The sequence below is a fragment of the Mustelus asterias genome, chromosome 15, assembly GCF_964213995.1.
Source record: "Mustelus asterias chromosome 15, sMusAst1.hap1.1, whole genome shotgun sequence".
NCBI lineage: Eukaryota > Metazoa > Chordata > Chondrichthyes > Carcharhiniformes > Triakidae > Mustelus > Mustelus asterias.
This window is the reverse complement of record NC_135815.1, coordinates 3111643-3126524: the sequence shown is the minus strand read 5'-3', so window position 1 is coordinate 3126524 and position 14882 is coordinate 3111643. Positions and strand designations below refer to the sequence as shown.

General features: G+C 47.3%; 1 protein-coding gene across 1 annotated transcript in view; it reads right to left on the bottom strand.

The window, feature by feature from the left end:
• The window catches only part of LOC144504274 (butyrophilin-like protein 2), a 30009-nt gene extending 18383 nt beyond the window's left edge, over window positions 1-11626 (bottom strand). Inside the window, exons 1-2 of the mRNA XM_078229371.1 lie at window positions 11572-11626; window positions 8253-8311 (exon numbers count right to left, since the gene is read on the bottom strand). Of these exons, the coding sequence (XP_078085497.1) occupies window positions 8253-8310 (58 nt within the window). The 5' untranslated portion in view covers window position 8311; window positions 11572-11626. The remainder of the gene's footprint in view (window positions 1-8252; window positions 8312-11571) is intronic.
• Window positions 11627-14882: the final 3256 nt, after the last annotated feature.

Here is a 14882-nt window from a genome sequence, read left to right as displayed (position 1 = left end):
GGCTGTCACCTCTCTTTGATTTGATTTATTATTGTCACATGTATTACCATACAGTGAAAAGTATTGTTTCTTGTGCGCTATACAGACAGAGCATACCGTTCATAGAGAAAGAAAGAAGAGAGTGCAGAATGTAGTGTTACAGTCAAAGCTAGGGTGTAGAGGAAGATCAACTTAATGCAAGGTAAGTCCATTCAAAAGTCTGACAGCAGCAGGGAAGAAGTTGTTCTCGAGTCGGTTGATACGTGACCTCAGACTTTTGTATCTTTTTCCCGAAGGAAGAACGTGGAAGAGAGAATGTCCAGGGTGCATGGGGTCCTTAATTATGCTGGCTGCTTTGCCGAGGCAGCGGGAAGTGTAGACAAAGTCAATGGATGGGAGGCTGGTTTGCGTGATGGATTGGGCTACATTCACAACCTTTTGTAGTTTCTTGCAGTCTTGGGCAGAGCAGGAGCCATACCAAGCTGTGATACAACCAGAAAGAATGCTTTCTATGGTGCATATGGTGTAAAAGTTGGTGAGAGTTGTAGCTGATGTGCCAAATTTCCTTAGTCTTCTGAGAAAGTAGAAGCATTGGTGGGCTTTCTTAACTATAGTGTTGGCATGGGGGGACCAGGACAGGTTATTGGTGATCTGGACACCTAAAAACTTGAAACTCTCAACCCTTTCCACTTTGGTCCCTGGGATCACAAAAGTGACCTCTTTTTAAAATAACTTAATTCACTACAAGGCACTTTGGGAAGTTCCAAGATTGTGAAAGGTGTGGTATAAATGAAAGTTCTTTCCTGTATTTGCAGAAGCCTAGGGTACTTTGACCAGGCTTGATTGTCTGAATGGCATTCTCCTGCTACCATTTCATATGACCTTTGCCTTTAGGAAAAGCTCCCTTCCTGACAACATGGTGGACCGTATCGAATCAGAGCAATACAGCACGGAAACAGGCCCTTTGGCCCAACCGGTCCATGCCGCTCTCCCAGCCCAGTCCCAATTGCCCTCATTTGGCCCATATCCCACTTATCCTTTTCCACCTCTGTACTTATCCAAATGCTTGTTAAATGTTGCTATTGTACCTGCGTCAACCACTTTCTCTGGCAGCTCATTCCATATATGCACCACCCTCTGCGTGAAGAAGTTGCCCCTCAGGTCTCTTTTAAATCTTGCCCCTCTCATCTTAAACCTATGCCCTCTAGTTTTTAATTCCCCTTCCCTGGGAAAAAGACTATGTACTGATAGCCAAGTTCCGCACACATGAGGACGGCCTAAACCGGGATGTTGGATTTATGTCACATTATCAGTAACCCCCACAGCTTGCCCCTGGTCTTGCATAATCTCACCAGCTGTTCTGTCTGGAGACAATACACATCTCTTTAACCTGTGTTTAATGTTCCCTCCAACCACATTATCTGTACCTTTTAAGACCTGGTTGGCTGTAGAGATTTGCATTCTAATTAGTATTCTGTAACTTGATTTCTGTGTCTGTGCACTGTTGGAGAACAGAGACCACTCCATCTGACGAAGGAGCAGCAAGCTCCGAAAGCTTATGGTATTTGCTACCAAATAAACCTGTTGGACTTTAACCTGGTGTTGTGAGACTTCTTACTGTGCTTACCCTAGTCCAACGCCAGCATCTCCACATCAAAAAGACTATGTGCATTCATCCTATCGATGCGCCTCATGATTTTATACACCTCAATAAGATCACCCCCCTCATTCTCCTACATTCCAAGGAATAAAGCCTGAGCCTGGCCGACCGTTCCCTATAACTCGTCTGGCAACACCCTCATAAATCTTTACTGTACTTTTTCCAGTTTATCAACATCTTTCCTATAACAGGGTGACCAAATACTCCAAATGTGGCCTCATCAACAACTTATACAGCTGTAACATAATGTCCCAAGTCCTATACTCAATGCCCTGACTGATGGAGGCCAGTTTGCTAAACATCTTCTTCACCACCCTGTCTACCCGTGACACCACTTATATACTTGTAATCCTAGGTCCATCTGTTCCTCAGCACTCCCCAGTGTAGTAGAGGTGTGGTCACTCACCTCCAACGTGTCAAATCTACTCTACACCAAGCATACCAACGCAAACTAAACGTTAATTACCACTCGTGATTGGTAGGTACAGCTCATTGCAGTTGACCGTTCCCCAACAACTGAGTGCGAGTTACATCTGTGCTTGGCAGGTCTCGAATTATTCTGGTTCCCAGCTATGTTATTTTTCACTTAAACAAAACACGACCTCAAGGCAGTACTTGCACCACTCAACTCAGAATATAAACCTATTGACATTGCTATAATTAGCGGTCAGCAATCTTTCCAAAGCACATGAAACTAATCTTTGTGACTATTTATGAACACCTCAAAATCTACTATTACAGTTACTGAACATACACCTCCCACTCCCAACAGTATATCACAAATAGCAACCATAATGTGAACTTGATATCAAGGAGAAACAAGAGTCACAAACAAAGATCTTGAACTTGCAAATGGCCTTTACAGAGATGAAAAATGAACTTGTTCACAGTAAACTTGACTGAATTATTCATGAGTGTTGTAAACCTATGGACAATGGGAAAAATTCAAAGATCTATTTGGTACCCCACCAACAAAAGGCAAACACTCCGCTCATACATTTAAATAACCATGTCAACAACAAGGTCAGAGTCAGTAACTAAGCTAAAAGAAATGGATTACTCAAATACAAGGCTGAGTGCAAATCCAGTGGGCTGCGAGAGCTATAAAAAACAATAGGATACAGAGAAGTAATAAAAGGTGCAAAAAAAATCAAATAAGGATTCTAACTGAGGTGTAAAAGAAGTTTATGTATTAGTGTCATAAGTAGGCTTACATTAACACTGCAACGAAGTTACTGTGAAAATCCCCTAGTTGCCACACTCCGGCGCCTGTTCGGGTACACCGAGGGAGAATTTAGCATGGCCAATGCACCTAACCAGCACATCTTTCAGACTGTGGGAGAAAACTGGAGCACCCGGAGGAAACCCACGCAGATACGGGGAGAACGTGCAAACTCCACACAGACAGTGACCCAAGGTGGGAATCGAACCCAGGATCACTGACACTGAGGCAGCAGTGCTAACTGCTGTGCCTCCCCTACAAGATAAGTGGGATTAACAAAGTAGATGTGGAGAGGATATTTCCACGTGTGGGACAATCTAGAACAAGTGATCATAGTTTTAGGATAAGGGGTGGCAGATTTAAAATGGAGATGAGGAGAAACTACTTCCCTTAAAGTCCCCCGTGAGTCTGTGTAATTCACTACCCCAGAGTGTGGTGGATGCTGGGACATTAAGGAAGAGGTGAACAGATTTTTAATTAGTAATGGATTGAAGGGTTATGAAGACTGGGCAGGAAAGTGGAGTTAGGGTGAGATTAGATCAGCCATGATGGTACTGAATGGTGGAGCAGGCTCGAGGGGCTGAATGGCCTACTCCTGCAAGTCTTTAACCTTCTTACAGACTTGAGTACAGAAGCAAGCATGTCTTGTTGCAATTATTACAGGGCCTTGGTGAGGCCACACCTGGAGTATTGTGTGCAGTTTGGGTCTCCTTAGCTGAGTAAGGATGTTCTTGCTATAGAGAGAGTGCAGAGAAGGTTTACCAGACTGATTCCAAGGATGGTGGGACTGATGTACAAGGAGAGATTGAGTTGACTAGGATTATATGCACTGGAACTTCGAAGGATGCAGGAAGGGTGCTCCTGATGGTGGGAAAGTCCAGAACCAGGGGTCACAGTCGGAGGATACAGGGTCAACCGTTTAGGACAGAGATGAAGAGTAATTTCTTCACCCAGTGAGTGGAATTTGTTAGCACACAAAGTAATTGAAGCCAAAATAACTGAACGTTTTCAATAAGGAATTAGACATAGCTCTTAGGGTTAAAGAAATCAAAGGATATTTGGGGCATTGAGTATAAAAATTGGCAGGTCATGCTGCAGCTGTACAGAAACTTTGTTCGGCCTCATTTGGAATATTGTGTACAATTCTGGTCGCCAAACTATCAGAAGGATGTGGATGCTTCGGAGAGGGTGCAGAAGAAGTTTACCTGGATGTTGCGTGAACTGGAGGGTACTAGCTATGAGGAGAGGTTGGATAAACTCGGTTTGTTCTCACTGGAACGATGGAGGTTGAGGGGTGACCTGATAGAGGTTTACAAGATTATGAGTGAAATGGACAGAGTGGACAGTCAGATCCTAGGGTAGAAAAGTCAAGTACTAGGAGACATAGGTTTAAGCTGCGTGGGGAAAAGTTTAGAGGAGATGTGTGAGACAAGTTTTTTTTTTTTTACACAGAGGGTGGTGAATGCCTGGAACGTGCTGCCCGGGGAGGTGGTGGAAGCAGGTGCAATAGCGGCATTTAAGGGGTAACTAGCCGAAAACATGAATAGGATGGGAATGGAAGGATATGGACTCCGTAAGTTTTAGTTTAAGCAGACATCATGATCAGCGCAGGTTTGGAGTGCTGAAGGGCCTGTTCCTGTGCTGTTCTGTTCTTCGTTTGTTGTTCTTGATATGGGGGAAGGCAGGATCAGGCTATTCATTTAGATGATCAGCCATGATCATAGTGAATGGCAGAGCAGGCTCGAAGGGCCGAATGGCCTACTCTTGTTCCTATTTTCTATGTTTCTAGATATCAGATTGGGAGAAAGAGCGCATCGTGGACCCATCGAAGACAGGTGGAGGCGAGATTAGAATGGATAATAAAGAAATGGCAGATATTAAATAACTTTATATCCATCTTCACAGTACAGAAAAACATAGTACCAGAACCTTAAAATAAGGAGGAACTGGTGAATTAATACAAATAAAATAAAAATAAATAAATGGACCATACACCTTAGATAGGTGGAATGGGAGTAGCAAAGTTGTTTTGCAAAGTACTAGCATGAACATAACAGACTGGATGGCCTCCTGTATTCATTCTCGGATTTTATTTAAATTTATGGGATCAGATGGTTTCCACTCTATGGTATTTAGATAATTATTGATGCATTAGTCTTAACTTTCCAAAGCTCACTAAATTCAAGAATTGGACCAATGGACTGGAAAGTTGCACGTGTGTCTAGAAGGAAGCATGACACCATAGCCAGGCATCTCTCCCACAAAACAGACTCCCTGGAAGTTGACAAATAAACCATGAACAAGGCTAATATTCTTCAACACTGAAAGGTGTACAAAGTGGTACAAGATGGTTAAAGGAATAGGGTAAGTAAATCAGGGGCATTGCTCAGCTTTAGCCAACACAACGAGTCAAGGTTCAGAATGACAACAGGGGTAGTTTAGGACAGGCACTGGATGTAGTTATTCCTCAGGGGGTGATCAATATCTGAACTTGTTTAGCAAGAAGGATGATAAAGATGAGACACTGGGCTCAGATTTAAGGCACAGTTGTCTGGTGCAAATGGGAAGATGACAGGATCAGTACTCTGCAAGGAAGTTACATCAAATGCACTAAATCACCTTTTTGCATTCAAAACATACAGCACAGGCAATTCTACCCAACTGGTAAATGCTGGGATTTATGCTCCATACATTACTTCATCCTCACCCCTCCCCTCATTAAAATACCCTGCCATTCATAGAATCCCTATGGTGCAGGAGGCCATTCAGCCCATCGAGCCTGCATTGACAACAATCCCACTCGGGCCCTATCCCCATAATCCCCACGTATTTTCCCTGCTAATCCCCCTGACATTAAGGGGCAATTTAGCATGGCCAATCAACCTAACCTGCACATCTTTGGACTGCGGGAGGAAACCAGGGCACCTGGAGGAAGCCCACACGGACACGAGAAGGTCGTCCAAACTCCACACAGTGACCCAAGGCCGGAATTGAACCTGGGTCCCTGGCGCTGTGAGGCAGCAATGCTAATCATTGTGCCACCGTGCTGCCATTCCTCTCTCCCTTGTGCTTATTTGGTTTTCATTAATTAATCCATGATAGTCACCTCAATTATTCCAGGCTAGAAAGTTCAAACAAACTATTCTCTGGGTAAAGGGCTGTCCCGAATTCTCAATTTAGACCGGATTATATTTTCAGTCCCTGGTTATGATCTCCCCAACAATTGGAAACATCTTGTCCAGGTCGATCCAAATGAACCCCATTATAATTTTAGAATCATAGAATCCTACACTGCAGGAGATGACCATTCGACCCATCGAGTCTGCACCGACCACAATCTCACCCAGGCCCTATCCCCATAACCCCATGCATTTACCCTAGCTAGTCTCCCTTATACTAAGGGGCAAGTTAGCATGGCCAATCCACCTAACATGCACATCTTTGGACTGTGGGAGGAAACCGGAGCACCCGGAGGAAACCCACACAGACACGAGGAGAACGTGCAAACTCCACACAGACCGTGACCCAAGCTGGGAATTGAACCTGGTTCCCTGGCGCTGTGAGGCAACAGTGCTAACCACTGTGCCACCGTGCCGCCCTTTTTAAAGACCCCTATCAGGTTAAAGCTCAGCCTTTTCTTTTTCAGAAGAAAGCACTCCAGCTGTTAGTCTCAGCTAATAGATAAAGCCTCTTGGGTACTGGTCTTGTTTTTGGAAATTCTTTTTTGTACTTTCCCCAGCATTTAATCTGAACCTGTCTTGTGAACCATTTTTGTTTGGGAATAAACTACTTCCTTCTGTTGGCATGGCCCAGGATTTGCTCCATTTGTAATCTCCTCAATTAATTCCTTAATTTGTAATCTCGGGAGGAATTTCAAAGACTTATTTTTTGTCCATTCCTAGGGTGTGGGCTTCGCTGGAAAGGTCAAGATTTGTTACCCATTCCTAATTGCTCTTGAGAAGGTGGTAGTGAGTCCCTTCTTGAACCGCTCAATTCATGTGGTGTAGGTACAGCCAGTGCTGTTAGGGAGGACTTGTAATCCCGAGAGAGCTAATATATGCACAAGTCAGGATCGTGCGTGGCTTGGAGGGGAACTTGCGTGTGGTAGCATGTTCCTATGCACAATAAGAAAGTTTTGTTTTATTAATTCCCCAGTTAATCAGCTTGGAAAACAGGCAGTATCACAATTTCCCCACATTACTCTGCCAGTGTGGTTTAGCTAACCAGTTTCAACCTGCTCTTCACAAGAGGTTGATGCAACTCAAAGTAATTTCAGTGATTACCTCATTATGTTATCGCAATTGGAATTTCATCCACTGTAGGTGGCTACATTAGCTGGCAGCTAAAGAAATAAGTGCAAATTGTGTGAGGTGATAGTGAGGTCATGGTACAGAATGCTTTCACTGTACTCATAGATCACAGGTACTCAGGGGATGGAGAGGAGATAACTTCATAATGTGAGATCCAACAGATCAGGATAAACCTCTTGAAGGACTGCAGTCTGATGGTCTGTGTACAATGGTCTAGATCCACAGACTGAGCCTTGCCTCAGTGGCTGCTCCAAATTAACAGTGGTGCCGTTGAGATGTTTTTAAGATGATATAAAGAGCAGATAGGGTAAATAAAAGACAAATTATTTTCTCTGGGAGAGGTAGTCCTGCATGATGGGGGCACAAAAGTAAAGTAAAGTATATTTATTAATCACAAGGAAAGCTGCAATGAAGTTACTGTGAAATTCCCCTAGTCGCCACAGTCCGACACCGTTCAGGTCAATGCACCTTAACCAGCACGTCTTTCAGAATGTGGGAGGAAACCGGAGCACCCGGAGGAAACCCACACAGACACGGGGAGAATGTGCAAACTCCGCATAGACAGTGACCCAAGCCGGGAATCGAACCCGGGTTCCTGGCACTGTGAGGCAGCAGTACTAACCACTGTGCTACCATGCTGCCCCAGTGTTTGCAGAGAATAGAACAGATGCATTGAAAAGGAATCTAGATAAACCGGAGGGAGAAAGGAATTGTGTTGATAAGGTGAGATGAAGTAAAACTAGTGCAGAGTGTGAACACTAGAATCGAATAGGCAAGATAGCTCGTGTAGAATTGTGCAGCACATCACACCTGTGCCGACTCTCTGAAAGAACTATCCCATTTGTCCCAGTGCCCCAACTCTTTCCCCAAGCCCCTGCAAGACATTGCAGTATATTTTATATATTTCTAACCATGTTGTCAGGTGATGCCAACTCCAGGAAATCAGTGGACTTGTGCAGTGTCCCATGTACGCACACACACAACCATGCGCACTGCATCTGTGTACCCAGATCAGTCACCAGGTGCATTGGGTGAGGGGGTGGAGGTAAAGTCTGGAAAACAAAAGCACAAATCCACTTACCTGCCGCGGTCATTTCAGTGGCAGCCAGTAGAATGAGTGTGTGGAGCAAGTAATTCATTCTAAAAAAAAATTCAAAAGAAAAGTTAGAAACTGCATTTTCCAGCAAACTAAATGAGACTCTCGACCAGAACATGATTCTCTAACTTTCCATACAGAGGCCTCACAACAGCATGTACATGTTTGTTGGGATGACTATAATTCCAAACCTCATTCCACTGCCCCCTACCCCTCAGACATCCCAGACTGTGTACAGTTCCTGGTCTGACAGAAGGTGGCGGGGGGGGGGACACGACAGTTTCTCCAAATATTCACCACACCACAGACAAATACTGACTTTTGCATCCTGAGGTTTCAATGTTCCAAATCGCTTAAAACTCATCTCCCCACATTTAAAGTTTATTTATTAGTGTCACATGTAGGCTTACATTAACACTGCGAGGAAGTTACTGTGAATATCCCCAGCCCCTGTTTGGGTACACTGAGGGAGGATTTAGCATGGCCAATGCACCCTAACCAAGACGTCTTTCGGACTGTGGGAGGAAACCGGAGCACCCGGAGGAAATCCACGCAGACATGGGGAGAATGTGCAGACTCCACACGGACAGTGACCCAAGATGGGAATCGAACACAGGACCCTGGCGCTGTGAGGCAGCAGTGCTAACCACTGTACTACACACCTGCACAAATCAAAACCTTCCACGTAAAGGATGAGGGCTGTAGAAGTTAAGTAAACAAACACCGCCCCCCCCCCCCCCACCCCCGCCCCACCCCACGTCCACTCCAGATTCTAGACCAGGAATAGAGAACACAAGATGCACCTGATTTCTAGAACTGGTTTCAATCTCCAAGGGGGCAAGAGAGATTTTTTTTATTGTTTTTGATTCTAGTTAGTCCGGAAGCGAAGGATTGAACTGGGCCCTAAACACTCGGAAGCTTTTATTTACGGAGACCGGCACTGAACAAAACATGTACCTCCCAACACCATTTAAACTGCTTTCCTATCCCTTACCGAACAATCTCGCAATTCAATTGACTCCCAAAATTCACAACCTTTTGTGGTGGGGATAAAGATCTCAAATTTCAGCTGCTCTGTGTGAAGGAGTGTTTCTCAATTTCACTCCTGAACAGCCTTGCTTTCATTTTAAAGGCTGCGTACCTCACCCCACCTTCCAGACAGCCGCCACCCTCCCCCTCCCTCCCACCTCCCTCCGTCCCAGCGTAAAACTGCCACAGAACAGAAAACCAACAAAGCTAATTCAAAAATCAGCTGGACATCTCCACCATATATAGTGATATATTATACCACATTACATAACCACTGGGATGATTCACCACATCACAGGGGTACCGTCTGTCACCCGACGCTGGGATCAAGGCCCAGAGGTTAAAACAGACAGGGGGTAGGAGACAGCATACCGGTTCAGCGGGACAGGGGACTGGAACTGTCCCTAAGTCACCCTGGAGACTGGGTCTGCCCCTCCCTCACCCACTCCGGGGACTGGGTCTGCCCCTCCCTCACCCACCATGGGGACAGGCTCTGCCCCTCCCTCACCCACCACGGGGACAGGCTCTGCCCCTCCCGCACACACCACGGGGACAGGCTCTGCCCCTCACCCTGGCGACTGGCTCCGTCCCTCCCTCACCCACCCCGGGGACTGGCTCCGTCCCTCCCTCACCCACCCCGGGGACTGGCTCCGTCCCTCCCTCACCCACCCCGGGGACTGGCTCCGTCCCTCCCTCACCCTGGGGACTGGCTCCGTCCCTCCCTCACCCTGGGGACTGGCTCCGTCCCTCCCTCACCCTGGGGACTGGCTCCGTCCCTCCCTCACCCTGGGGACTGGCTCCGTCCCTCCCTCACCCTGGGGACTGGCTCCGTCCCTCCCTCACCCTGGGGACTGGCTCCGTCCCTCCCTCACCCTGGGGACTGGCTCCGTCCCTCCCTCACCCTGGGGACTGGCTCCGTCCCTCCCTCACCCTGGGGACTGGCTCCGTCCCTCCCTCACCCTGGGGACTGGCTGCGTCCCTCCCTCACCCTGGGGACTGGCTCCGTCCCTCCCTCACCCTGGGGACTGGCTCCGTCCCCCTCTCACCCTGGGGTCTGGCTCCGTCCCCCTCTCACCCTGGGGACTGGCTCCGTCCCCCTCTCACCCTGGGGACTGGCTCCGTCCCCCTCTCACCCTGGGGACTGGCTCCGTCCCTCCCTCACCCTGGGGACTGGCTCCGTCCCTCCCTCACCCTGGGGACTGGCTCCGTCCCTCCCTCGCACCCTGGGGACTGGCTCTGTCCCCCTCTCACCCTGGGGACTGGCTCTGTCCCCCTCTCACCCTGGGGACTGGATCTGTCCCCCCCCTCACCCTGGGGACTGGATCTGTCCCCCCCCTCACCCTGGGGACTGGCTCTGTCCCCCTCTCACCCTAGGGACTGGCTCTGTCCCCCTCTCACCCTCGGGACTGGCTCTGTCCCCCTCTCACCCTAGGGACTGGCTCTGTCCCCCTCTCACCCTAGGGACTGGCTCTGTCCCCCTCTCACCCTAGGGACTGGCTCTGTCCCCCTCTCACCCTAGGGACTGGCTCTGTCCCCCTCTCACCCTGGGGACTGGCTCCGTCCCCCTCTCACCCTGGGGACTGGCTCCGTCCCCCTCTCACCCTGGGGACTGGCTCCGTCCCTCCCTCACCCTGGGGACTGGCTCCGTCCCTCCCTCACCCTGGGGACTGGCTCCGTCCCTCCCTCGGACCCTGGGGACTGGCTCTGTCCCCCTCTCACCCTGGGGACTGGCTCCGTCCCCCTCTCACCCTGGGGACTGGATCTGTCCCCCCCCTCACCCTGGGGACTGGCTCTGTCCCCCTCTCACCCTAGGGACTGGCTCTGTCCCCCTCTCACCCTCGGGACTGGCTCTGTCCCCCTCTCACCCTAGGGACTGGCTCTGTCCCCCTCTCACCCTAGGGACTGGCTCTGTCCCCCTCTCACCCTAGGGACTGGCTCTGTCCCCCTCTCACCCTAGGGACTGGCTCTGTCCCCCTCTCACCCTAGAGACTGGCTCTGTCCCCCTCTCACCCTAGGGACTGGCTCTGTCCCCCTCTCACCCTAGGGACTGGCTCTGTCCCCCTCTCACCCTAGGGACTGGCTCTGTCCCCCTCTCACCCTAGGGACTGGCTCTGTCCCCCTCTCACCCTAGGGACTGGCTCTGTCCCCCTCTCACACTGGCGACTGGCTCTGTCCCCCTCTCACACTGGCGACTGGCTCTGTCCCCCTCTCACACTGGCGACTGGCTCTGTCCCCCTCTCACACTGGCGACTGGCTCTGTACCTCTCTCACTCACCCGCTGTGGTATCCGCTGCTGGTTACACTGTATCGGCTGCTGCTCCCGGCTACAATGTATCAGCTCCGGTATCAATCCGGCAACATGTGAATCAGGCCACTCAGTCGTCAAACACACCATCCCGGCCCCTTATTGGCCAGCCGGACTGTCAATCACATCAATCCAGTCCCCTATTGGCCAGTTTGAATGTCAATCACCCTGGCCCCACCCCCCAGTGCCCTGGCCCCGAGGCTGGCTGCTTTGCCAGGCTCAGTAGCTGGGCTATTCGCTGCGGGCATTTATCAATCCGGGCACCATGTTGTTCCCGTTAATCTGTCAGGAACGTGCCCTGTATTACAGTTATCTGTGCAGTCTATCTGCTTTTCCCACAAGGCTGGCACTGGACTGTATATCCCGCGGAATACTTACCGCCTTGGTTAGGTCCACACTGGTTATTTCTCTCCCAAGCGGCTTAACAGAGTACTGACCTCAAGGTAACCCCAGTTTTAAATCCACCACAACTCCAAATTGAGATCTCTCATGTAGAACACAACATCCCCAGGAGCAATATAAAAACAATAATAAAACTGCAGCCCGACATTAGGAGGTATGTAGGCCCCTGATGTTCCCATTTAAGAGTACATTCGGTTTTGTACAGACTAAATATTCGAGGTTAATATTCTGCGGATTCCTGCGGTGGGAACATTGCCCACAAAATGGGCTTTGGAAAATCCTGCAGGGAACATTAGAGGCAACTCACTGATGACCTTCCAATCCACAATTCAGGCTGCACACATAAAATTATTCCTCAGATTGTGTTTTACTGGGTAAACAAAATATAGTTTTTAAGGGATTTGTATCAGTAAATATAAGAAATAAGGTATAGTTTTAGTTTGTTAAATTAATGTTTCTATGTAAGGGTTTATACGAAGTTGATCTTTCTCTACACCATAGCTATGACTATCCTTTCCACGTCCTATCCTTTCCTTCTCTATGAACGGTATGCTTTGTCTGTATAACGCACAAAAACAATACTTTTCACTGTATGCTAATGCACATGATAATAATAAATCAAATCAAGTTAAACCTGGAGGAAAGTATTTGTATGTGTGGGGGTTGGTTCAATTTAAACTATTGTGCTTAGAGAGGTGACCATGTGAGGAATAAATAAAAGCTTCCAGAAGGAATTGTTGTTTAGCAACAGGGGCTCTTTTAAGGTAGAAAGGCCTTTTGAGTTTAGTTTTAGCTGAATTTGATTTGTAGTTGGTTCAGGAAGCTTGAAAGGGAACATCTTTCTCAGCTTTGCTGGAAGAAAACCATACCATGGGGTAATGGTCAAGAAAACAAGTGCAGAGAACTAAAGTCCAGCTAGTCAAGGAAATTCAAAATGAAGACAGGTTTCCAAGAAGCCTGAGGATAAAGGTAGCAGAAGAGAGAACTGTTTAGTAAAGACAGGCAGAGCTGCCCAGTTAGAGCATTCAAATGGTCATTGGATAAACATATGGATGATATTGGAATAGTGTAGATTAGATGGGCTTTAGATTGGTTCCACTGGTCGGCGCAACATCGAGGGCCGAAGGGCCTGTACTGCGCTGTAATGTTCTATGTTCTAAAGAGACAAGTGCAGCAACCAGATTTAAAGTGGGAAAGCAGACTTCAGAGGCAAATCAAAAGTTTGATGCCTTTTTAGCTATCAATTCCCAGACTATTAAATCAACTGTGAATGCAAAAAAATCCTGAAGGGGGAAGGTGTAAAACTTGTAAGCAAATACTTGATGTATTCCTTAAGAGGGAAAGCCTTGTTTAAAAGAAGATTTGAAAGTGCGTCTTTTTGAAAGCAGAATTTGAAATCATTCATGTGGATGCCAGAGTTCAGAGACAGGGTGGCTAATGGTATAAGAATCATCTGGGAGGATTTTGAGGAGAAATCCACAGATGTTCACTTGGGTTGAGTGTGGAGTGTGTCTAACCACAGTCATCTTGTGTGTTTGAAGGGACTTTATGTTACTGCGGACATTGTAGATTAAAATATACTTTGTAACCATATTAATCTTAAATATATATGTACATATATTTGTGAAACTAAGCTGGGGGAGTATCATAATCCATGTTCCATAAATGTTTTTTTCTTATTTTTAAAACTGATTAGCAGTCCTGCGACTCTGTTCCTTCATGTTTTCTAAAAGAAAGTAAAAACTGCAGTCTTTTGAACCAAAGTTCCATTCTGGGATCTCCCTGTCCAGTTCATAGAAATCATAGAAACTCTACAGTGCAGAAGGAGGCCATTCGGCCCATCGAGTCTGCACCGACCACAATCCCACCCAGCCCTACCCCCACATATTTACCCGCTAATCCCTCTAACCTACACATCTCAGGGGCAATTTTAACCTGGCCAATCAACCTAACCCACACATCTTTGGACTGTGGGAGGAAACTGGAGCACCCGGAGGAAACCCACGCAAACACGAGGAGAATGTGCAAACTCCACACAGACAGTGACCCGAGCGGGAATCGAACCCGGGACCCTGGAGCTGTGAAGCAGCAGTGCTAACCACTGTGCTACCGTGCCGCCCACATATCGACTGGTATCATAAGTGTTTCTGTGTATATACTGTTAGGAAATAGAGATAGTTAAATTATATTTTTTATTTGTGGGTATCAGGAATTAGTTTTAGCTTTAAATTTAATTCATATTCTTTATTTGTGGATTAAAAGGGTTAAATCTGGTTCTAGTTTCATTTGAGAGTGGATACGGCAGGTCTGGAGCTGGGTGTATAACCTGCATGGGGTTTATGACCCTTGAAGTCGTTCAGGGAAGTTAAAAAAAGTTGGGAAAAGAACTGCTTTTGCTACGCAATGGGGATCCAGAAAGGAGAACCCACAGAGACAGAACAGTAATGTTTAGTTCAGTTGGTAATTATGCCCCAAGGTGAAGGCGGAAGTTTAAATCTAACTGGACATAGAGTCATAGAGGTTTACAGCATGGAAACAGACTCTTCAGCCCCAATTTTTCCATGCTAGCAGATTACTCAGGAAAACAAATCTAAGAATCTTAGATGAGCTGCTCTGACGTTAAAGTAATCGTGAATGTCAAGTGAGTTCTAGACTTCTGATCAATTTTATCAGCTGTCTACTGGGAGAGGGAATTGCAGACAGCAGGTACTAAAGGAAAATAAAGACATTTAATTCCAAGAACAGGAATCTGGAACAGACCCTGTTCAGTGAAGTTAGGAGTCAGGGGCACAGGCAGGTTTCAAGTTTAAAACGAGAAGCAGATTTATTGCAGAATGCACTGAGAAGCCTGAGATTCAAGGAGCCAGCTGAAGGTCTGG